We start from the raw sequence: 25,229 nt of genomic DNA, 5'->3' as shown, positions 1-25,229 counted from the left end.
GGTGTCAAGGGTGTATAGATTTAATTAATCTACGATAGAAATTCTCCACAAAAGAAACTAGTACTATCGAGGGAAAAATCAACATCCTTTATACTCGTGGCATCCTAGTAAACATTCACTATGGTGGGCAATTAATTCTGGTGTACCGCAACCACCCCTTTCCACTGTTTTGGCAAGCATTGCATCAACTGCCTGGTTTGTCCATTCGTTCCGGTATCAGCCTATCACGAACACAGGTCCCGGCAAAGCACGGGTACTTACGTATCCGTCCGCAGGCAATTTTTTCGTATATATGTATCAGACTCAAGTTTGAGATGCCTTGCGGTTTGGTATGATGTTACTTCAAAATTAGATATAGAATTGCGGATATCTAGATGAATGGATACGTACCCGAAGTTACATCTAACAAATGGGATTCTAATCTGAAGGCGGGATTGTATTCGAATCCAAACTGGTTTAGATATCTTCAGATCTTGGGTAAGTATTTAGGTATACAAGGAAGGACATGGATCCGAAGGTCCTGCATTTCAATGTTTCATGCACATGCATGGCATATGGCCATGGACGTGGACGCGGATGTAGGATCGAGCCGGTTGCTAAAATGCAACATTTACAACGCCTTTTTAGCAACTCTACGGATCACACAACAGGCCGGGCTAATTGGCTAGGACCTCAGATCTAGATACATACGGGGAGAGTGGTGGAATTAACCCACTGGGGTTGTATATTCCTGTTTAACATGCAGTTAAATTTGAGCCTCTAAGCATCATTCAGCAGATAGTTGCGTTCTCGTCGGCCCAATTGGCTTTATACCAAAGGCAGGTATGCGCGCTGTATGCGTGTTGAGTTTTCCTTGCAGTACAGTGCAGCAATCGATGCTCAGCTGGGCCAACTTTAGCCTCGAGATTTCAGCCTAGGTCAATTGCTACTGGTTATTGGATTTTTGTAAAGTTGCACATAAGGTAGTTTTCGACCAATAAAAACAATATGCGTGACAATTTTGACACACAGTGGCTTGGTATCTATCCCAGAGATGATACCCCCTCGAGTTTAGAAGCGGGGTTATAATTAATTCTCAGGGATTTTAAGATGGGCAGACATAACTCTAAAAGAAGTCCTATCTCATCACAAGCACAGCTCGGATATTTTTTTTCATACTTAACTTTCTTGGGTATTGCACTTTACCTGAATACCTCCAAGTAACAACCTGAAGGGAAATGCTCCGATCGTGCAGTCTGCCCCACATTGATTGCAATCTTTCTCGATTTTTAGCTAAAAAAATTGTTCTATCCATTCTGTTATTTCTAGCCAATTAAGCTATGGCTCAGATGTCGGTCATCAGCCTTCAAACTGGCGGCAATGTGGCTAACTATAGCTATGACTACGGAGACCCCGATGGTGATGCGGTAGATACCCTCCCAAATCCAGTCAAATACCTCAGGTATGTGATCGCGTGAGCATTGGTTGCAACCCTGGGCAGAGTCGAGCGCCCGCTCGATCGAAGATCATAATCAATTCCAAACTAAGAATTATCTATAGTTCGCCTTTCGGAACGGATACAACCCCCTTGGTTAACATCAACGAGTTCACGATCGCGAGAAAGCCGGTACCGCTGCCAGTGCCACCGCCTCCACCCCTTCCTCTAAATGAAAGTCTACCAGAATTGGGAGATGGGCAAGGTTTGCCTGTAGAACTCCCAGTACTAGACAACCCCGACGAACCCCTCGAATGCGGAGAGTGTGAAAAATCTGGGCCGGATTTGAAGTGTATGGTCTGCAATCTTTGTCAGGTGGCGTATTGCGAGCCTTGTTGGCCAAAGATTGCAGCACACAAAGTGGGAAAGAAAGGTTTAAAGGGAATCCGAAAGCAAGTACACGAACCAATAGATCCAGATATAGAAAGGAAGCTTGAAAAAATACTCGAGCCTCAAGTTGGAGAAGAAGATCAAGAGGCCTTGCACCGCCAAGACGAAGAAACAGCTTGGTTTGCCGTCATTAAAGACAATAAGGATAAACTCGTTTTCCAGGACCTCGGGCGCTATGGGGAGATCGTTTCAGGCCTAAACGAGGAAACCTATCCAGCTCTTGTATCTTTCGTCGGATCTACCGGTAAGTATTTAGCTGCGAGTGTCTGCAATCGTCGTCACCAGAAATATTCATAGGACCAGGCTAATTATATGATGGCTGCAACCGTTTCCCGTCTAGGATCTGGAAAAAGTACACTAATTAGAATGTTGATGGAACTCGACTACCCTGGCGAAGTGCCACACGAAACACCTGTAGTCCAATCTGCAGCATGTTTTAGCACAGTGCCAACGTCTGGAGATGTCCACCTATTCTGTGACCCCCATACCTACAAAACAGAAAATCGACATCCAATACTTTACGCTGATTGCGAGGGCTTAGAAGGTGGCGAGCGGACACCACTAGGCTCGAGAACTCATAAACGCGAGAAAATTCGAAAAGCGGTATCTGAACGTATTTCTGGAGCGAAGCAAGACACCAAGTCATTTTTCGCCCGCAAGCGGCGGGATAATGCAATGCAGCAGAACTCGAAACGAGAGCTCAAATGGGCGATAAATGATGCGACAAAAAGACGCGAATATATTGTCTCGGAGCTTTACCCTCGGATTCTTTTCACATTCTCAGATGTAGTGGTTTTCGTGTTACAAGAAAAAAAGTAAGTATCTTATCTACATAACTGGCGTGAAGCTGAACGACTGTCTTATGATATCTTCTTGTTTTTTCGTCAAGCAAACTAGAAAATGCCATCGAAAGATTATTAATATGGGCGGTAGCCGCCCTGGAAAAATCCTCGAACCAACCGGTCCTTCCGCGCGCAATCATTGCTTTAAACCCCCTTCCAAGTGAAGTGCCGGATATTTTTTGGGCGGCCGATACTGCAACGAAGCATGTATTGCAAGAAGCCAATATTGAGTTCTCCAAAAACCCAAAGTTCATCCCATTCATAAAGCACTGGAAAGGGCGCGATAAGAATGTTGAAACCATAGAAGACCTATTGAAGCTCTACTATGATGATGTGAGAGTGGTAGGGATTCCCAGAAAAGGCCGGAGTAACTTGATAAAGCAGCAGGTTTCCCAACTTTATCGTGAGATAAAAACTAGTGTTCAACGTTCTCACCGAATGAAACGAGAAAGACGAATGCTTATGAACTCCAAGGCTCTGCAATTCCACCTACAATCAGCCTACGATCACTTCGCCAACAGTCTCAGCACATCTTTCGACTTTGTCAAATCGACCTTTGCCCACAGTCCAATCCCTCCAAACTTCGGCGGAAGTATATTAAAACTTATTCTCAACGTCAGGAAGAATACCACCAAAATGATTGAAGAAGGTAAGCCTGTGTCTGGTACAGTGGAGAAGATATTCGAAAGTGTAGCCCCCATGATCGCCTCCTGTATTCTTCTTGATGCTACTCGCCAGCAGATTCCCGGTAGGTGTTCTTAAACTGTTTCGCTTGACTTCTGGATTCGAATAACTTTGAAAACATAGGCACGGCTTCACATATATTTCCTGAATATAAGCATTCATGTGACAATGCATTCAAAGACTTTTACGAGCAGCATTTAGAATGCGCTTATAGATCTCCCCGTGATCCTAAAGTCCGCTGCGTCAATTATAGGGCTGGGCATAAAAGCAAGGGCCACCAAGACTCTAGCGGAAAAATTATCGCTACTGGGGATTATACTGCCTCGCTAGACCCAGACTACATCAGCACCTTCGGAAAGTTGATATTGAAATCTCTCGACTATATGGTAACCAAATCGAGGGCCAGACAAGGTAGCGGCGAACTTGAGACCAAAGAAGAGGAAGTTACATTAGTAGCAAGTCTTCATAAAAATGATCACATGGTACCACTTTACAGGAGTTTTGGGGGCACAGCTAATTTCATTAGCCACACGGCCTGCCTCGTCTGTCTTTTTCACAGTCCGGAACATCACTTGAATTGCGGTCATATTATTTGTACCCCCTGCCTTCAAACATATGGCACCATAAAAGCCGGATGCATCGCAATACAGAATTGCCCTATGCATCCTGACGACAAAACTAACCAGTCATCTCAATTATTCACGGTGAAACCTCCATCTGCCGGGGTCAGAGTACTATCGCTCGATGGGTAAGCCGCCACAGTTACCTGATATAATTCTCTCTTTTTCTATTATAGCCACCATTATCATTCTATTATTGGGGTACCTGCTCTAATATTCATTTAATATGCAGCGGAGGAGTCCGTGGACTCAGCCAATTGATTTTCCTCCAGGGCCTGGAGAGCACGCTTGGCTTCGATTTCCAGCTGACCAGCTTTTTTGACCTCATCGTCGGTACAAGGTAATATTTATCTTCCGTACTTGCCTTTTAAGCTCTATCACGGACCCTTCGTACTAATGACAATCGACCTATAGCACCGGCGGGCACATTGCTTTAGGCCTCGTCACAGAAAACTGGTCTATGACGGATTGTATAGCGCAATTCAAAAAATTCTGTCGAAAATCTTTCTCCAAGAGAAAGCTAGGTAACCTGCTAGGAATACAAGATCTTGTTGGTGCGAAGTACAAATACAAAAGAGAACCCTTGGAAAATGTTCTTATAAAGGCGTTTTCCACAAGTGACTATTTGTTCGGTGGCACCAAGCGGACCATAACCGAGTCATCTTCCAGACCGGCCCCTAAAGTTGCAGTAACTACGGCGTCATCAACTGGTAAAGTTATTGTTTTGGGAAATTATAACCATGTTGATACCAGACCGGGTACGTTCCCACCATCGTGCACAATTAAGTTCAATACTCCCCCACAGCTCTTGAATTGACAGCTAAAATCAAATTAACTCTAGCATTCTACGAATTTTCACGATCAGAGATACCAGAAAATGAATTCAGAACTTGGGAAGCGTAAGCAGAATTCCTCTTACCTTTATAATTGAAATAGGCGATTTAATACAACGATTCACAGTGCCCGAGCTACATGCGCAACGCCTGGATACCTCAAAGAATTCTCCCACGCTGCGTCTAAGGAGGTTTATTTGGATGGCGGGATCTACCACAACAATCCAATCCTTGTTGCCGATTCAGAACGCAAACTGATATGGCCAGAGGTTAACCATTTGCCGCCTGACATTGTCCTATCGCTCGGATCTGGATACAGTCCAAACTCTGCTAAACCTAGGAAAGAGAAGAAATTTCGATCCCGAAGCGTTGTAGCCCGAGCGACGGAAAAATTACATTGGACTGCGACTGACCATGTTGAAAGTGGCATCGTTTCCGAAGAAACTTGGAATATTTGGCTCAAGTCCAATGATTTCTATGTAAATCCAGCGGCAGGACCGACTTCAATTCAGCACACTGGAAACCGATACGTTCGGTGGAATGCAAAATTCGACAAGAGTGATGACCCACCACATCTAGACGACTTGGATTCCCTGCAAAGAATCGAATCCGAAACGCGCAAACAGGTTCAGAGCTTGAATGGCCCCATCAAGGTCCTCGCTGATCATTTGATATGTTCAACGTTCTATTTTGAGCTCCATGATGCAAAGGAGCACTACGGCAAATTTGAGACCTTTGATGGCATTCTCGTTAAAGGTACATCACATAGGCCCCGGCGTTTCAGAGAAGATACATGCTTATTACTTAATCTCGAAATGAAGGTAGCATCATGTGCCGCTGGGGTCCTCGTAACGCCAATATTTGTAAGTTGGGTAAGCTGTTACAGAGCCTAAACAGCACGAGAGGCCTAGGTTCATCGTGGCAACCTTCCTTCACCGTTCGAGAAACCTCGAAAGGTCCTGGAAACCTCTTAGTAGATCCTATCTACCTCTCTCAATCGACAATTCAGCAAATGATAGACAAAGAAATCTGCAAATTTGAACTACCGGAAATCGAATTTATTGTCTCCAATTGGGATGCCTCTGTAGAGATATCTCTATGTCTCGATGATAGCTCGGAATTTCCTATTAGCGGATTTCCCTGTCAAATGCTAGTGGATATGCCAAATGGTAACTACATTCTTGAGGCTCCCATTCAGCGATATATATATAACAGAATTTAGAAGAATGAGACTCTGACAATTTGCCCTTAATTTGGATAGGAATACTTCCTAAAGATCCCTTCTTACGGCGTGCACGGACATGGAGCGATTCTACTCCTTCCTTGGCCCCAACGTCACCCGATTCAACTAGAACCTCTTCGGAATCGCAGGTTCAAGATACGGTACCAAGTTGGAGGTTTTCTGGAAGACTTTTTGAAATATCCAAGAAGCAATAAATCACCGGGGTGACAAGCCACGATAGTATAGAAGATCCACCAGACCTTTTGAGCTATGAATATTACGGCAACATCAGAATCAGGAGTACACAGCATGTATATAACCGAGACTTGTATGCGTGCGTGCGTGGCGTGGGTACACCCTACACATTAACATTAATTAACCTCAATACATGCACATGCATGTCCGACTGCGTTCCCACCACACATGCTGGTGGCTACATCGCTCCCGCGATTCCCCCATTCTCTCAAACATTACCCCTCAAACACCTCCTTAACAGCCCTTCACATCCTTAAATCTGAAAGACCTACAGGCTAGAAGCTTCTACACTAGTGATAATGTATTATAGGAGGCTTAGATGCATTACATCTCCATAATATTAATGTTCAATGGCTTTTGTGGAATTTCCCCAGTATACATCGATATCACTTTTGGTTACGAGACTAGTCAATATGTTGTTTAAAGTTAGGAAGGCAAGAAGTTCATCACAGCGCAGTATTCAATTTTTCCCTAAGTACTACTTAAGTTATTCTTCTTCTTTTCTTACAAAAGCAGCATATTACACCCCCACCGAAAGGATAAGGTAATGTACTTCCCGACTTCCACCAGAGTTCTTAAAAGTCTAGGGTAGGAAAGCAACAGGGCGGAGAAAAAGAGGGGAACGATGGAAGAAAGAGTTTAACACCAGCGGGTGAAACGATTTTTTTTTGATCCAGAAGAGTGGTGCGCGTTATGTGAATCCTCTAAAAGTCACAGAATCCCAAGGAACAGAAAGGAAATGAAAAGAAAAGGAAAGAGGATAAAAAGGAAAACAAACACCGTGTAGCCATCATGAGAAAATCCCGAATCCCGCTTCACCGAGAAAAAGGAATAATAGAGAGACATATGTAGACATTGGGAAGGAAAACAGAATAGTGTGAGTAAGGGAGGAGAAAAAAAGCGGGTTGGCAAAAAAAGGTCGATTCGTTATGTTTAACGACTAAAAGTTGCAGGGTCAGCTTTAGAGATTCTCAGCTAAGGTTCAAGTAGATTCGCGAACTTACTCCTCGGCCCACTCGTTCTCACGTCTGATCTGGTCTTCCTCCTCGGGAGTGAAGTCGTTCTGGATATTGAACGTCTTTCTGATTTCCTCAGGGGACTTGCCCTTGATCATGTTGGCAACGGTCTTGCAACCGACGTCGAGAAGTGGCTTGATGTCGAGATAGTTGGCAGCCTGCAACAGTGTTTCACGTGACCAGTTAGCAACGTGACCGATTACTTAAAATTTATAAATGTGACTATATATGGAGGGATGACCTACCAAGATGATCTCGAACAACATTTCCTGATCGACTTGCATGAACTTTTGGTCCCACTCCTCGATATCTGTCGACTTCTTGCGAGAATCGCTGTCCTCATCGGCTGGTGGTGGGGGATCGTTTCGGTGATGCTCGCACCACTCGATAACCTTGCGAAGGACGCCTTCGTTAACCTGATGAGAGGATAGGATTAGTTAATCGGCCTGAAAAAGGAAACCCAAAAATAACAAAACGTAGATATGTATGTTGGGTGAGAGTTGTTTTAAGGGAATTTGGAGGGGAATTTGGAGGGAGATCGGAGTGAGATTCAGAACACGAGCCAAAGATCTGCAACCAGACCAGACTCCAAAGGCCAGTTTACAAAAAAATTGCAGGTTCCAAACAAAAAGGAGTCATAAACACAAGGGTAGGTAGATGATGCGGAGAATTAGAGGAGGGGACGATGGAAGGCATTTGGGACTCACGTTCGGGATGGGAATAGCCTGGTCTGGGGTTTCGCCGACATCCTCTAGCATGTTCTTGATCAAGATCGATCGCTCAGCGACCTCCTTGTCTGTGAAGAAAAGATAATTAGTTAGGAATCAAGATTCGATGTGATAAAGTGGCGTGTATTCGGAGGTGCCACGAAAACCCCGCTATGAAGCTGCTCTACGTAGCTAGATAGCTTCGATAGCTTCTCCTCGGGGGAGACGAGAAGCTGGCAGGACTCCGGAAGACGGGAGAATCAGGATGTTTAAGATAGATTCGAAACTTACCAACTTTCATCTCGACATTGTCGGAAGAGAGTAAGATAATCTGCGACATGTTTGTGGATGTGTGGGTAGCTTGTGATGGAAGGAAGAAGGAAGTTTGAGAGTTTGAAAGGTCGAGAAGCTGACTGGCAGACGGAGAGCTTTATATTACGCGTGAAGGGTTACTACAGGCGGAAATGAAGCTGAGCGTGATGATGACGGTGGTGATGATGATGTTGGTGATGTCGGCTGGCAAGGTTGATGTTTGATGAAGAAGGTGGAGTGAGTGAGTAAGGAAGAGGAGAAGCTGATTTAAGGTGGGATCCTTCCTACTTAAAATAGTACGTACGGCCACACACCAAACCCCAGTCCACCTTCAGTCCTACACAAACACCACGACTACTAACTACTAACCATTAACTAGTACCAACTACCGCAGAGTAATATTAGTCTGTACTCTGACTACAATCCGGATGAAACAATTATTTCCGTCCATTGACTAACAAACATCCCAGGCCAATGTGGCAGAGCTGTCACGACCGCTCGCAAAATCAATGAATTCCGCTTCTTTGTTCCCGCAGCATGGCGGGGAACGGTTCCACCGCCTTCCACGCATACAAAAAGTCCATATCTGGATATTCGTTATGATGTCCACTTACGCAGTCATAGCTCACCGCCTAAAAGCCTACATGCTACATGGTGCTTTCTCCGTTCGTTAATAACTGATTCCAAGGATTCGGCCCTGGCCAGTCCCGTCCAAAGACGCAGAGTAATGTTGGGTTCGGATTCGGATTCGGGCATGCATTTGCTGCAGTCCACACATACTTACATCCACACACGTTAACGGGCTGGATGCAAAAGGTCCCTAATCCGATTCGCAATCAGATCCAATTTTCTGGCTTTGAAGGGACAAAGAGTGACAAGGCTGCCCGAGGTATTGCTCACGACCGTGCCATGACCTTGCTGGCTGTTGTTGGTTCCTTTTGTTTGTCCTTAGCGGGGTATGCTATTATCAGCCAAGCTTGCTTGAAATGGCCATTTTAAGCTTAATCCGCTTTGTTCAACATGGAACCTACATCCGAACGAACACCTCGGTGACTCAAACCAGAGCACATTTTGGTGACGGAGGTGCTGTACGTGAGATCCTATCAGCCTTTTAGGCGCCTTGCCGCCGCGAATTCCTAAATTCTTTTGACATTTTTTGTGGGTGCCAAAGGTGCAGCCTTGCATCACCAGGCTGACGCCTGTGACGAATTTTCTTTTACTTGCCCCTTGATCAGACCTTAAAGATCTGTTTGTTGCAAGGCGGTCATGCACGTGCGATCCGAGATCTTGATGGGTTCAAAGCAGCGGGAACATGACATTGCATTTAGCTTATTTACTTAGTCAAGGTCAGGGGCCATCGACAACCGATGTTTGTTCTGTCGCGGTCGACGCGGTCATCAGCCACGAGGAAGACCCTTGAGACCTAACCTTGCGACTGCAATCACTACGGGCGAATACACTTGAGTTTTATGGCTTTTACATCACTAAGGAATTGTTTCAAAGGAAATCGATATATCTAAATGGGTGCTCAATAAGTGGAACCATTCATCGTCCATAATATAAAACAGCTTGTTCTATTGTAATAACCCCTTGTTGCCCTGATCGGATTAAAAAGGAGAACAAGGGCCACCTCCCACAAACGACCGCCTTTCCTGCCACAACATGCAGCTCCCGGAATATAAAAAAAAAGTCCATAGTATGATACACTTGAAGGAACAATAAAATAATAACAGCAGAAGAAAAAGGCTCTCCGTGACAGGTTCATCATGTCAGAAAAAGCGTATTAAAAATAATAATTACCAGAAAACCCCAGGCAAACACGAAAGAAATAGAGTAGCTGGCCATGTAATAAAAGTACACCGGAGATATAAAAACGGTGGATAATTCGAGCTAGTGCAATAGAAAACAAAAACCATGCTTCCTAGTTTTTGTAAATAAATATCTGCCAGAAAAACAGGGCATCTATGCGCCGAATAACGCCGTAAAAAACATATGCAGGCTTTGTCTGTGACTTCGTAAAATGCGAGACGGGTAGGTGAGAAGAAAAAACGTCGGTTAGGCGGGTTCGGACACTGTAGTAGGTATGCAATGATGGTAGTTCTAAATGTAGAATGGCGAAGCGGAATGCTTAGGGCAGGAGAGATCAAGTAATGAGGACAAAGGAAGGCTTGTTCTTCGGAGGCGAAAGGTTTCGTACTGTGCGTCTCGTCGTGTTCGGGTCCCAGAAAAGTGGTGATGGGGTTCCAACGACATAAGGCTCAGCCGTTTCTGTGTTTATAGGCTTTCAAGCTATCCTTCGTCTAGGCGCAAGAAAAGGCATCCTGGAATCCGTAAAAGAAGAGAGCGAACTATCAACCAAAGCATGCTCATCGTTACACCATACACAGTGCGCGTGCCGTCAAACGCTTGACGTTGCTTATCTACTTTGATCCCCACGGTAACGAGGATCATGAGGAAGTGGATTGAAAAAACCTGGACTCGGACTGCGCTGCGGAAGTGCTTGATAAGCGGCAGGGAAACGTGTCGATGGGACAGGCGAAGGGAGCAAACGACCTGGACTAGACAAAGCCGTCGGTGGTGGTGGCAGGGAATGAACGCTCGATCCACGACTTTGATGAGGAGGGGGGCTTGGCCCCGGGAGGAAATGGTGGTGGGTTCCGATAGGTGAGAAATTGGAGCCCCGATCCATTGGGAAAATTCTATTATCACTCCAACGTCTGGTTTCTCCAGTAAATCTACTGCCGTGGTCCACCTCTTGGTATAGGGCTGATGGTTTCAAAACTTCGGGTGGCGGTGCGGGTCCACTAAGTGCAAACCCAGGTTCAGCCGATGACTCTACAATTCTGCCGCTGAAATTGCTAGCTCTTTCATCAATACTGCCTTCTCCTCCAAATGATGGGGGTGGTGATGCGGAGGTGGCGACTAGACCTTCGTCTTCTGAAAATGCTGGTGAGGGTCTCTCCTGGAATGCTGGAGATGGTTCCTTGGGTAAAGATGGCCCAGGAGAAAGGGGGAGTAGTAGTTCGGGGTTGCCTATAATATGCTCTCTCTGAGCGGCAGCTGAGGCAAGAACGTTCAACAATTCGACATCGGGTCCAGGCGTCGTCGGGCTCTTGGGGACAGGTCTGCTGCTGGCCCGGAGCTCTTGGGTCGCAACCTCCAACAATTCTGAAAGGTCGACATGAGGCTGGTTTCTTTCATCGGATAACTGGAATTCTTCTGCGTCTACTGGCAAAGCCAACTCCTCACCTTCCTCGGGAGCCGGTGACTCGCCTCTTTCATTCGACATTGGCGGTTGTTCTCTTTCGTCAAATACTGGAGATCCTTCCCTCTCAACGGATTCCGGAGACCCCCCTCTTTCGAACGACGTGGGTGGCTGCTGTTTCTCATGTGATACGACAACTTTGTTTGGCGTCTGAGGCTCGTCGCGTTCTAGAACTGCTTGTTGTTCTTTCTCTCCCCCTTGCTCTTCCTGTTCTTCCTCCTCATCTAAATCCATGCGGTTATCATCCACAAATTTAAACCATTTACCAAGCCCATGGCCGCGGGATCCCCAGATTTTTTCGACAACTTCATCATCCTCGATGTCATTCGGATGTGTCTCGTAAGCAGCACTGAGGATAGCTATGTTTATGTCCTCGCCAGTCTTCTCACATTCCTCGATAATCTCATCCAACTTGTCAGGATGTTTAGCAGCAAATGTTCGGATGGCGTTAGAGAAATGATTTCTCTCAACGGCAAGCTTCTCCAAACCATCGACAATTTCGTTCCGGATCTGTCGTCTCCGTCTTATCCTCGTGTGCTGGATTCGGTTGTCTACCGCCTGTAGCTCGAGGTCCCTCCTCAAATCGCCAATGTCTCGGAGCTTATCGCGCTGCTCGGCTGCCTGTTGCAAGCCTGCAAAGTAAAAGGGTGCACCAAGCCCGTTTTCGGATAAGTACGTAGGATCGTTCTGGGCCAACCTGATCGCTTGGTCGGCCAGTGCCACATTGGCACGCTGGACATGGCGCCCGATCCTCCGCTGTTGGCCAATCAACTTTTGGCCGCGTTGGGTACACCACTCGCGGGTGACCCTATGCTCGACCCTATACCCCTTCTTGATGCTCCGCTTCATCGGCCTCTTCTTGGCCTGGAGGTCCTTGGCTCGCATATACTGAGCGAGCGCAACGATGTCGAGCATGTTCATGCCCTCCGGCATCTGCTCTCGGAACTGGTGGGCCAACGACCCAACGGGGTGCCCGACTGGGGCGACTGGAGCGGCAACGGGTTGTCGTGGTTGGCGCTGTCTCTTGAGGAGCTCCGACTTTGGCGGCCGCCCCCGCCTCTTCTGCAGCGGCTCCTCCGGCTGCGAAACATCCATTGGGTCGAGTGGAGGCTCTGCCTTCAGAGCCTCCACTTCAAGTACGGGAGCAGCAGGCTCCGGACTCATTGGCGGTGGAAGGGGGGGAGGGGGAGGGGGAGCCAAGCTGGGGAGAGGCTCCGGTTGCTGAACTTCTGGTTCAGCATTTTCTGGGAGGATAGGCTCCTCCCCGGCCGCTGCCTCAGCAGACTTCTTGTTCTTGCGCCTCTTCTTAGGGCGCTCCTCCTCGGCATTGGGCTCCTCGGCGCCCGGCGACACAGCCTTCTTGGTTCTTGGCCTCTTGTTGCGGGGGGGCGGGGCCGGTCCCTCAACCGGTGGGAGGGCCGACCCTCCCACTACGGGGCTAACTGGGGACAGAGGGGGGGGACTCGATTTGGTGGAGAAGGCTTCCACCACTAGCCTTTCGGCCAGTGGTGTCACCGACTCCAGCTTGGCTGGGCTCAGCCGGAGGACGAGGAGGAGACTCCTCTGCGCCGGTGCCACCTTCTTTGGAACGACGCGAGAAGAGCGCCGAGGCGCATCTCCTGCGTCGTCCGCAGAAGGGGCAACCCCGGCTTGCAGCTCGGAGCCATCCTCCCCTTGGCCAACCGGCGTTGGCAGTGCGGCGAACTCAGGATAAACATCCTCCCCGGCCGAAGCCAGATCATTGGATGTGACGGCGTGTTCCTCGGAGCCGCCGCTCGTCCGCTTTTGGGCCCCCCTCCGGGTCACCATTTGAAATGGCACCGTCGGTGCCCGGGTGCTGGCTCTTCTGTGCTCGCCAGCATGAGCCTCTGTGGGCTCAGGGTCTCCTGGGATTGGAGCACCCTGGGTGGCCGTATCCTTCTTGGTACGCGCCATTGCCTAAATTTTATGATCCACGTTAGCATTTGGCTTTAAAGTATTATGTTGATAAAGAGATAAAATATTCTTCCAGGTTAAGAACGGAGGGAAGAAAAGCATGCGAAAGAAAGCCAGAAAGCAGTAAAGGAGAGGTGATAATATATAATAGATATCCCTTAATCTCATGTCGAAACTATGAGATCTTCGAGGTCCCCGAAAAGAAAAGGTGAATAAAAGGGAAAATAAAATATTACCAGGGCAGGACGACTGAAAAGGCCCAACATATTTGCATTCCATTTGATATGAATGGATCGTGATTAAAAAGGGTACTACCGCCACTGATGGCCCGATCTCGTATTTCTACCAGAAGAAATTTTCAAGAAATTACTTCGTCGGTACGATCACCTTGAGAGGGCGACGGCGGAGAAAACGGAGCCAGAAGTGAAAGCGCGTAGACGTGATAAAAAAACTCGTCGATTATTCGACAGTAGAGATATTTGGGGGTAGAAGTGAAATTTGATGCTTCGTTGTTTTGAACCTTGCATGGTTTCCTTTGTGGCGCATAAAATGCCAGTTCCTAACGGGACGAGCCAGAAAAGGAAGGGCCAGCTGGGCAAATTTGCAGGGGAAGGCGTGAAAACGGAAAGAAGAGACTTTTCGTGCAAACCACGGCTGATCAACCCAGCCGGAAAGCCATGCATCCTATTGGCTGGCGTTGTCAGATGCTGGCGAAAGCCAAACGGCCAGCCGGTGGAATATCGTCGACGTCGACGATTGAGGAGAAGACCAAATATGATGATTGAAAGAGAAAAAACACGGTAATAATGAACAAAAATGGCACTTACTTCTGGTCGTTACTTTTTTTCTCGAAAAAAAATAACAAAAAAAGAAAGCTTTGTCTAATAGGAGAATGCAGTGGTTAGCATAGAGATACCCGAGCGAGAATAAACTCTTGCAGAAGGAACAGTGTAATCCAAAGAGGAATAAGAGCGACAATAGGAAAAAAAAAGATACAGGCGGTGTAATCCGATGGAATAGATGAGAGAGGATGTATTAAGCAGTAGGTGAGAAGACAAAGGTGAAGGTGAAGGTGAAGGTGAAGGGTGATGAAAGTGATCAGGGAGAATATGTCTGTGGTGAGAATCTTTGCAACGAGAATTCAGGAAAAGCCATCGTAGATAGACAGCAACGTGATTACTCACAGAAGACCTGTACGAAGCAAAGGAAAAATCGAGAAGAAGAACAAAAATACTTCTCACTCACGGATGAAGGGAAAAAAGCAGTGGTAGATGGGAGTGTGTCAAGTTGGTGATGATGGTTGGAAGGGAGATGAGTGGTTGGTGATGAGATTGATGACAAGGGCGAATTTCAAAACGGAAACAGAGCAAGAATAGACAACAGAGAATAAGAAGAGCAAATGCAAGAAGTAGAATACCAGGAAAGCCCCAGAGATCAGTGCTTTCGCAGCAGAAAGACGAATCCAAGGGCAATTCAATGATATCACGTACCGATGCAGAAAAAAAAGGTTGGTGGAATGGAAGCAGAAGAGAGAAAGAAGGCTAACCGCCGTAGACAGAGGATATAAGGGAGTACTACCAAGTTATTATTGGCCTAGAGCAAGCCAAAGCAAATGCAATGGTGAATTGCAGAGTGTATACCGTTCTAAGAACGGTGTGAATGGCAGTGAAGAAAGGTGAAGGGAGGTGAGAAGGGAGGTGATGAGAGATAGAGAGATGAGGTTGAGGTTGAGGTTGATGGGAAGGAGGTTGTGAATATTTTGAGGTCAAGAAAACGGTTACAGCAATAATTGGGTAGATGGCAACACCAAAAAAAACCTGGTTGAAGCCAGCACCACCAGAACAACTAGGAAAAAAATATAGCTGGGAACTTGCAGGAAGAACTATCACATACCAAACTCAAAGACCTCGATAATTGGAGGCCGTCTGTAAAATAAACAGTGGACGTCGTGATAGTGGGAAAGCTGGTGATGGTGGTGGTTTTGTTCGTGAGAGAATAGAAGCAGTTAGCTAGCTAGTTAGGTTTGAGTGGTGGTGGAAAGAGGAAAGGAAGAAGAAAAGATGTGTGGTGGAACATCAATAAGAACAAGAACAAGAACAAGAACAGGAACAAGAACAGGAAGACCAATTCCAGGGCCCGCTTTGGCAGCGTCGCAAATTTCAACCACTTGAAAGGAATTTGAAACGCCTATTCGAACTGATCCAGAACCACCAGGCCTCTCGCTATAGACGGGTTTTTTCTCGATATGAAGATACCTCTCTTCAGATATACGTCGCTATCTACGGAAATATCTCCCGATGGTGGAGCTCACGAGAGTCCTACCTATTTCGGCTCCCCTAGGTCCTCTTGCCTGAGGTTATTATATATCCAACCCACGATATAAAACCTCAAAAGACTCTCCCTCGCCAGACTCAACTTGTCAGGGCCGAATACCTCAATCTCTTGCAAGATGACAAAGAGACCCAGGATGAGAGAATGATATTATATCGTGTTCTACCTCGATAAGACATTCTTGACCTCAAGCGACAATATATACGTCAGCACTCCAATTGGATCCGAACGTTGCAAAGTTAACCCCAAGTCTGCAAAGTCGACTTGGTTCCGAACTCCCAAGAAAAAATAAGATCAGGATTGCCGGCTAGCGTATTTTCGGATATCTCGGGTGCTTCAGCTTTCCTTTCCCAGTGGGGCACTCCGGGTTCTCTGGTGGAAGGCTCCGATCCAAGGCCCTCAGCGCATATCAGGCCAGGTCGTCCTAATTCCCGACTCCGGCCTGCGACTTTTACAACCGCATGATGTAATGGATATGCACACCGTTTACCGACTCCTTCGTTGATCTGAAGGGCAGGTATAGTCTGATCTCGGATTTGTACGGCAAGTTTCCTATCGGAAATATTATTTATAAAAATTGGAATACAAGAGCCTCGGTTGTGAGTCGCGATCAGATAACCAGCTATAGCTATGGAAAGTCCTCAGCTCCTGGTGGAAGGTTCTGCCGCCTATTTGTAATAGTATGTTCCCTTCCCTATATCGAAACCAATACTAATAGTTATACTGTGATAGAACATGCTAAACGCGAATGTCTTAGGATGTAAGATCGAATACTCCAAATTGAAAATACACTAAATATACCTTTACGCTGGTTTTCTTCACGCTGCTGTTGGCGCTATCGCCCATTGTCGGGAAGACGTGCAAGATACTCGTCTACGAAAAAGAACAGGACCTTCTCTTGGCATGTCGTGTGACAGGGTTTTACCATATATGGTCAACCATTGAAACCCCTACGAACTGTATTTGAATCAAATACAGGTAGAAGGCAGTGTGTCTAAGGCACTACCATGGATCTATCGAAGGTTAGAATGCCGCTTCGGCTGTGTGGGTGGGTTTGGAGACCGAAAACCCTTGTTTCCATGTCATTTCTGGGGAAAGCCGTTGAAGCCTTACAGCTTCGCTCTCTCGTTTTTCTTCTGACTCGAAACTCAGCATGCTTCCAATATGCACGATATTTGCCGAGGGGTTGTGAGCACTCTGATCCTGCAGAATACTGCGGTTACGCGAAACCTTGGGGCCTCGTTACCGAAGCACGTCGGCGGAAGGCTGAGATTTGAAGTCAACGAACTCAAGACTAATCGAGGAATGTGGAGCTCTTGGTCACAACCGTGTTCAAAAATGCAGACATCCACAGTTAAATACGATATGATATATTCTTCAAGTACGGACGTGCACTTACCAGTTCAATCATTCTCAATCAACCCTGCAAATGATGCTCTTAGCTAAAACTACTACCAACTAATTACACGCATCCACGAATTCTGAGTTGCAAATTCGACTTTTAGCATCCTCGATGAACTCATTATTATTCATCTCATAGTTCGGAACTTGGTCAGACCGACGGGCCGGAACGACGCACCACCCTCAAAACAGCATACCAGTTTCCCAACTGGGGAGTTCCTAGACACCTCCTTCAAGCGAGCGTCTATACCCGATTTCACCCCCAGTATCTCTCCCGTTCCAACCCGCCTTGACACTGCAAAATGTGCAGATGCACGCAAAAATTTAGGACGGGTTACGCATCTCCCCAAACCCACCCGCCGATTCGAGTCATTCATCCATGACACAGCATGCAAGAGGGGTTTGGTTCGCAGCCAGGAAAGCGCTGCTGTGCGACAGTCCCATTCTGGGCGGTGACTCAATCCGTTCGATGGTGTGGGTGGCCGCTCTTCGTGGTTATTTTTTTTTTCTGCGCTAAGCCGAAGCAGCCAACCAGACCAGTGGAACCCGAAAAAGAAATTTCTTCTCTTGCTAAGCAGGCAACCTTAATCTGACCCCCTCGCAAAAAAAGATCAAGTAGCGAATTATATAAGATTCTGTGCAGTGCCAGGTCTTTCGAGACTATCTATATCTTTGAATCTTCAATTCGTCCTTTTTTTTGTATATCTTTGTTGGATATAAAGCCGTTGAACTCCGCCGCTTTCAACACTCAGCGCAAGCATTTAGTAATCGTCCACAAGCTTCAAACCCTTCTGTACCCCGCCAACCTCATCTCATCATCATCATCACCACTACCACACTAGCCTCGTCTATCACAAACACACACTTCACAATGGCTGTTCGCGCTCAAGTAAGTTCGATCGCCTTGTCTCCACCAAGTTCTCATATCGCCCTACTAACATCAGTCTCTCATCATAGTTCGAAAACTCCAACGAGTACGGCCCCACCACCCCGCCCCCTCCTCACCCCGCCATTACAGTCTCGAATAGACAACTAACAACATTGTTCTAACCCACAGAGTCGGTGTCTTCGCCACGTTGACAAATTCATATGCTCTCGTAGCTATCGGTGGTTCGGAGAACTTCTACAGGTAAGCACAGATTTAAAGAGAAACGGCGGTAACCTCCACCTCCGGACCCCGCCGTCCCATACGAAAACGCTACAACATCAGAAAAACTAACCCTAACTTTCCACCAATAGTGTCTTTGAAGCCGAACTTGCAGATGTTATTCCAGTTGTCCACACTACCATCGCTGGCACAAGAATCATCGGCCGTCTAACGGCAGGGTAAGCCAGCCCCTCCCAAGCCTCTCCATAAACCCTCAAACCACTAACAAAAACTCCTGCCAGAAACCGCAAAGGTCTCCTCCTCCCCACCTCCACCACCGACCAAGAACTCCAACATCTTCGTAACTCCCTTCCTGACTCGGTAAAAATCCAACGAATCGAAGAACGTCTCTCCGCCCTCGGAAACGTAATCTGTTGCAACGACCACGTCGCCCTCGTCCACCCTGACATCGAGCGTGAAACCGAAGAACTTGTCGCCGATGTCCTGGGCGTAGAAGTCTTCCGTCAGACTATTGCAGAAAATGTTCTGACAGGGAGTTACTGTGCTCTGAGTAACCAGGGTGGAATAGTCCATCCTCAAACAAGTATAAAGGATCAGGATGAGTTGAGTAGTTTGTTGCAGGTTCCTTTGGTTGCTGGCAGCGTCAATCGTGGTAGTGCGGTTGTTGGTGCTGGTATGGTGGTTAATGATTGGATGGCTGTTACTGGTTAGTATATACTCCAAGTAAATTGAGAAGATATTGTATTTTGTTGCTAACAGTGGTATATAGGTCTTGACACAACTGCCACAGAACTATCGGTTATCGAATCGGTATTCAGACTCGGTGAAGGACAGGCCCCGTCGAACGTCCAATCCACGCTGAAGGACAGCTTGGTTGAGAGCTTCTACTAAACAGTTGAAGTGGTCTCGTTCACGGCCTAAATAAAATAATGGAAAATTTGCCGAAGAAAAAAAAAGAAGCCATCTTTGGGGGAGGGAGATATGCAGCATGCCATTGCTGCTCGGAGTGGGGAGGTCACATATATGCGATGTGTGATATAGTGACGATTTTTTACTTTAGAGAGTGGTTACAGGACAAGAGGAGGATGTATGATAGATCTTTTATGGTCCCTGGCGACGCTTAATACTTTAGACGAATGAACTGCGCCTCCTGGGTCTTTTTTCCTTTCGGTCAATTTTGAACACCGTCCATTTCCCTTAATTTACAAGTGCTTAAAATATTCGACCTCATGGGGGAAAACAGAAACCAACCCCCTGTATCAGCACTTATAGTCCGTTCAGAACTCAAAATCAACGAAACATCCGGTACTGCTCGGTCTAGCTTCTAAACTCACATCAGCTTCACCATGGTACCACCGGCCTCAAGTAGTTTTCTAGAAAAATCACTCAGACGGCTTCAACGACTTGTCTATCCACCCCATAGAACAAGCCTTGAACTTGTAGATACGAAGATACGATCCCCAGTTATACTTAACTCCTTGTGCAATGAACAACTAGATCATAACGTCGGAGAACTTCCTATATATCGTAATAGACAAGAATTTCACTGTATGTAGTTAGGGTTTTATACATAAATAAAGTGAAGTGAAGTCTTGTACAACTGTATTATCAACCTGTAAATTTCGTTATATATAGTTTCTATACTCACAAGGAACTTTGTATCTCTGCACGTGGTATCCTGCTATAAACATCTTAAAGTACTGCTTTCTTCCATTTATAAAATATTACCTAGCTTATAATTAGGGTAAGTACCCGAGTTCGAGGACTGTCCAACTGAGTGGTCAATTGTTATAGGAGCCAGTCTCTTAAGATCTTATAAGAAACATCCACTTCCATACCTCTAAAAGCTTTCAGACATATATACTTAAGTATGCAAGTAGATCAAAAATCCCCTCGAACAGTTAACCCACGCATAGCTAGGGGTACTTACTTTGTTAATCGAACTTCTACTAATATCATAATAATTATAAAAAATTCTGCGAGTTTCAAATCTAAGCTTCGAGATGATATCTTCAGATGTAAATACAACAACCATAAATAGCTACTTAATCAACTAGTATGATTGATATCGTGATTCGAGCTGCATACAGCCGATCGATACTATCCTATATTACCATGATCGAGTTACTTGTGTTTTCTGAGCTTATAATATATAATAATAAGTTAATAATCGAGAACTAAGAAACCTTTGTTAGTATATTGTTACCCTTGAGACCTTAGATATCCATCCTAGGTTTACAATTTAAATTTTATTTTTAATCGAGCACCTGCTATTGATACGTACACGATTACTACCTGACCCTCCTCTGTCTCCAGATCTCCAGATCCGTTATAGGTATATATGTATATTATATAACAATTACAGTATCTAAAAAAATGCAACAAGCGGCGTGCTTGTCGACTCCAATCCGGATATCCTATACACGAGTGTATGACAACTTGATTGCAGTTTCATATCGATGGCATAGCTATAAGGCCTTCATACGAGACCGTAACGTTTTACTATAATTATAAGATTCAAATCATGATATCGATAAGGTATGTAATATATCCCCGTCTAGTACCAACCCCCAGACTAGATATTCCTTTAGGTATATACCTTCCACGATATTCTCCTAGCTTAGATCTTCAATCACGAGCTGGCTCGGGATAATATAAATCCGTCGGGCACCACGGAGTTACCTGATACCATGACTATACTAACTTGCATGTAGAAGTACTTTTATAAGAGTTTGATTTAGATCAGATGTCTTGCTGCTGGGCAGTTATAGCTGTGGAGGCAACTGAACTACTTCGTGGTGATGCTTAAAGATATATCTTTGTATATATCTGAACCCTGAGGATCTACTCCACTTTTAACAGTTTATTTTGATCCTAACTAGGGTTTTTTTTTAATATAGTTACGTCTATCCCATAGTCATCAGATCGATAGATCCATATCCTCGAAACCATAACCCCCATCCACCAATCCTAATGTTAAAACACCACTACCATCTACAAAAACCAAGAAGCTGTTGAAGCCTCCTCAAGAACCCCATGTCACTACCCATACACCTTCAACCTTTTAAACCCCTAAAACCTCCTTCAACCCACCATCCTCAACAAAATCCGTCACCAATTCTCCAAACTTTTGAATATCATCATCGGAAACAGGTGTGTTCCCTGGCCGTGACACGATTCTGGCGTGGAGTCCTGCGGCGGTGGCGGCTTCGACTTCTATAAATTAGAGGGGGTTTATGTTAGTTTTTTTTCGGGGTGGGTTATAGGTGCAAGCTTGGGGTTATGTGGATGCTTTGGAGGTTTGGGGGGAAGGTATAAAATGGGGATGTAGAAGAGGGGAGTAAAGTGATTGTAGCAAGTCAAGAAAGGGGTAGTAGAAATTAAGTTCGTAGAAAAGAACGAAAGGATAGAAACTCCCTGGGGAAGGGGGAGGAATCTCAAAACAATGACGATGAATGAAAAAGATCAAGAAGCTTCAAAGGGACAAGGGGAAGAAGACGAGGAAGGGGACGAGGAAAGAATCCCCAGCAGGAAGGAAATCTTCAAAGACCCTTCAGGCTGCACCAGGCCTCCTCCTCCTCCTCCACTACCTAACCCCGACGGTCGTCTCCACCACCCCCCCATGACCGAACACCCCCTCCTTCCCCCCAATTCACAAAACCAAATCAAAAACTCTGAAACATAGAAACATCCAATCGACATTAAACAACATCTGCGCATGAATCTCCCTTGTGATCAATTTCACATATTTCACCCACCACCACAACCACAACCACATCAGCACAATTTAATCACACCGCATAATGCATTGTGTTATCACAAACAAGAAACAAAAAAAGAAACACATGTCATAACAATTGCGGAAAGAAAGAAAAAATACTCCAATTCGTCGATTTTGCAATATTTTGCTAAAATCGTGAAAATAGTGTGTTTTTTTTTGGGGGGGGAATGCAGTGTTGGTGGGGATGTATGTAGGTATGCAAGATACTGAGGTGGTCAGTAGAACTCGAAGCAGTGGCATAGAGGGAAAGTATAACCTCCAACAGTTGAGCATTGAGAAGACACCGGAGGAGCATGAAGCCAACAGTACCAACAAGAACAATTGTTAGTTCTCCATCATGATACCAAATTTAAGCTTAATTAGATCTTAAACTTCGTCCACAAGGCTGAACAAACAGCTAGAGCTCCAGAGCTCCAAGCTCAGAGCTTAAGCTTAAGCCCCCCCATGCCAAACATCCCAATGCAAATAACATTCGGATATATCCACCAAGTCACCTGTCAGATGTCCACAAAAATAGAAGAACAAAGCGAAGCTACGCAAAACCATAAAACGTAAAGCCCAGCGATAGAACCAAAGGGGGGAAGCTTAGGAAGGAGAACTCCGACTTCCAAAGATCACGAAACTCGAAACGAGTTCCAACACCAAACAGAACCATCGAGCTCATACACCGTCGGCGATCTCCTCCCAAAAGGCCTTTCGGATTAGCTCCCTCGCTAATAGTCCGGAGTTATCCCATCAAGCCTAGCATCATATGCTTTTTTCTCCGCACAGTCTTGGTAACGGCGAGAACTAGAACTTGGGACATCACTTCCCAAAGTAGTTTGCCAGCCTGTGGAGAAGGAGCATTCCCCCTTCTTCCAGGCGCCCAGCCCCAAGAGCCTTTGCCACTCAGGCCGGAATCCGTCTAGGTAGACCTGGTTGAAAGGGCTGTAGACGGTGTGTGTGGGTGGGTATTCCGATCACGGACGCCTTCTTCACACTGGTTTCCCAAGCGCCTTGCCTAGTAACCGTCTTGACCAACCATAGCCCATCGTATTGCGCAAACCCCGGAAATATATCAGCTGTCATATGTTTGTATCTTCGAGAATTAAAGACACCCATCCACCCCCAAAATTCAAAGACAAAAAAAAGGAAACGTCAAAATAGATAGCGCCCTTCGGTTCCCCAAAAACCTAAACCAAGGAAGAAAATCGTCCAAAAAATAAAAAGGAAAACGGAATAAAACAGGAAGGAAGAGGTGGATCACGCGAACGAAAATGTTGGTGGCACCACGTCCGCCGCCATCGACGAAAGAATGAGAACAAACAAACCCTGCAGCATGCAGGAAATAGTGCCCCATCCACATCCATCGCTAACACAAATTCGTTCGTTCATCCTTTCTTTAGCACCAACAGCAGCTGTGGTGTTTTTCCTTCGGCTTATTCCCTTTTGCTTTTTGACTTCTCGCGACTGCATTCCATCCTTGCTAGTACTTAGCCGATAACGCTAAGAGTCCGAAAATGTGTCGTCCAACCCCAGATTTCAATTCGAAAGGCTGCCTTTCCGCTAGGCTAGCGTTTTTTTGGTTTTGGGGGGGAGGACGAGAACTTGAATTTGCGACCATCGACGGCGCAGTTTCCTGACCTTCTAAAATGAGATCTGTGAATGTGGATACCGTCTTTGGTCTCGCAAATTTGGTTATTCCCAACAGAATAAGTCGGTCTGCACCGTCGGTACATATGTAGTTCTCCTTCGGTTATTCAAAAATAGACCACCTGAAATTAAAAAGGTAACCCCAGTGCAACGGTACCCGCCGTCTACCAACCGAAAGGTACCAAGCGTCGGAACCGAAATACCCGAACCCCAAAATCGCAACTCAAAGAAACAACCAAAAAAAAACGACCTCAAAATTTCAAAAGAAGTTCGCATATGATATCAAACTGTAAAATCAAAAGAGAGTACAAAGAAAAAAGCACATACCTTTAACATTATCCGTCAAAAACACCCATTCATGAGGCAGTATGCCCGTCTCTTCACAAATCTTTTCATAACTTGTCTTCTCCCACTTAACCCCCGCATTCACGGTATCGAAGTACCCGCTCAAGTAACCCCGTTGATCCGGCTGCGCCTCGTTATCCGTATACTCAAAGAACAACTTCTGGGCAAGTACGCTTCCAGAGGAGTAGATGTATACTTTAAGTCCCCTTGAAGTCCACAGCGGGAGCGCGCGGATTACATCTGCATAGAGCGGTGCTTTGATATTGCCTGAGCGGTAGGCAGTGAGCCAAAGGTATCCTGTTGTAACCCCCCAAAATTAGTTACTCGTAGCTGTATGCTAGATAAGCTATAAAATCACGATTGGGGCGTATGGTTTATTGGACGATAAGGCATAATCATCCCACCTAAGGCGCTCAAAAGTGACATCGACGATTCCATAGAATGAATAGAACCAAAAAAAAAAAAAAAAAACTCACCTTGCAACCCTTTCAGATACGCAATCTTCACGTCTCTGGCCGTCAAATCCCTCACATGTGCCTCGAACTTCTCTCGCTCATCTCTAAACTCCGTAGGAAACTCGTTGCGGTACGGCGCAAATTCAGGAGTATCCCATTTTTCATCTAGGACCTGCGGCAGCGCGTGGAGGGTGTACGGGAACTATTTTGTCGAACAAGGGTTCTGTTAACCTTTATTTCGCTCTAATTTTCTCATTTTCTTTTGTCGACTTGGTCATTGTAACCGGCAGTTACGTAGACGCTGGTCTATTGGATCGACTGGGTGCGTATGTGTGCGTGTGGATGTGTGTGCTCTGCAGTAAACAGTTCGCGATAGTACATTGAGATACAATGTAAACATGCATAAAGATACGTAAACATCGAACTGGAAAGTCGCAACAGCTCGATGGTACGAGTAAGCCTAAACTCCACTGATAGGCCATTCCACCCCGGCAGAATGTTGTCTTTCGTCTCCACATCATCAAGCATCATGGATTATGCCCAGACGAGAGACAACGAGATAACCCGAACAAACAAAGCAAAAGCACGAGTTCTTTCTATGAATTGTCAAAGCTCAAATCT

At 45.9% G+C, this 25,229-nt stretch overlaps 5 protein-coding genes across 5 annotated transcripts; 2 read left to right on the top strand and 3 right to left on the bottom strand.

Annotated features, from left to right (window-relative positions):
- Positions 1–1,319: 1,319 nt before the first annotated feature.
- Positions 1,320–6,280, top strand: AOL_s00079g329 (uncharacterized protein; the record flags this gene model as incomplete). The annotated part of the gene is made up of 11 exons (XM_011124204.1): positions 1,320–1,441; positions 1,540–2,108; positions 2,205–2,679; positions 2,754–3,454; positions 3,514–4,138; positions 4,243–4,350; positions 4,425–4,768; positions 4,852–4,909; positions 4,971–5,599; positions 5,665–6,012; positions 6,105–6,280. The coding sequence occupies 11 exons, from the start codon at positions 1,320–1,322 to the stop codon at positions 6,278–6,280; spliced, it is 4,155 nt and encodes a 1,384-aa protein (XP_011122506.1).
- A 1,040-nt stretch (positions 6,281–7,320) lies between these two features.
- AOL_s00079g328 (uncharacterized protein) lies at positions 7,321–8,383 on the bottom strand (the record flags this gene model as incomplete). Its single annotated transcript, XM_011124203.1, has 4 exons — positions 7,321–7,494; positions 7,582–7,752; positions 8,044–8,132; positions 8,335–8,383. The coding sequence occupies 4 exons, from the start codon at positions 8,381–8,383 to the stop codon at positions 7,321–7,323; spliced, it is 483 nt and encodes a 160-aa protein (XP_011122505.1).
- A 2,388-nt stretch (positions 8,384–10,771) lies between these two features.
- On the bottom strand, positions 10,772–13,555 carry AOL_s00079g327 (uncharacterized protein; the record flags this gene model as incomplete). The annotated part of the gene is made up of 1 exon (XM_011124202.1): positions 10,772–13,555. One exon carries the CDS (start codon positions 13,553–13,555, stop codon positions 10,772–10,774), a length of 2,784 nt encoding a protein of 927 aa, XP_011122504.1.
- Positions 13,556–18,158: 4,603 nt separating this feature from the next.
- Positions 18,159–19,286, top strand: AOL_s00079g326 (uncharacterized protein; the record flags this gene model as incomplete). Its single annotated transcript, XM_011124201.1, has 6 exons — positions 18,159–18,176; positions 18,245–18,261; positions 18,345–18,416; positions 18,527–18,613; positions 18,677–19,101; positions 19,165–19,286. 6 exons carry the CDS (start codon positions 18,159–18,161, stop codon positions 19,284–19,286), a joined length of 741 nt encoding a protein of 246 aa, XP_011122503.1.
- Positions 19,287–21,459: 2,173 nt separating this feature from the next.
- Positions 21,460–24,591, bottom strand: AOL_s00079g325 (uncharacterized protein; the record flags this gene model as incomplete). Its single annotated transcript, XM_011124200.1, has 3 exons — positions 21,460–21,611; positions 24,136–24,450; positions 24,558–24,591. The coding sequence occupies 3 exons, from the start codon at positions 24,589–24,591 to the stop codon at positions 21,460–21,462; spliced, it is 501 nt and encodes a 166-aa protein (XP_011122502.1).
- Between the last annotated feature and the right edge of the window lie 638 nt (positions 24,592–25,229).

This window comes from Orbilia oligospora (assembly GCF_000225545.1).
Source record: "Orbilia oligospora ATCC 24927 unplaced genomic scaffold scaffold00079, whole genome shotgun sequence".
NCBI classification, from domain to species: Eukaryota; Fungi; Ascomycota; class Orbiliomycetes; order Orbiliales; family Orbiliaceae; genus Orbilia; species Orbilia oligospora.
Note: the sequence above shows the minus strand (reverse complement) of the source record. Positions and strands in the feature narration are given on the sequence as shown.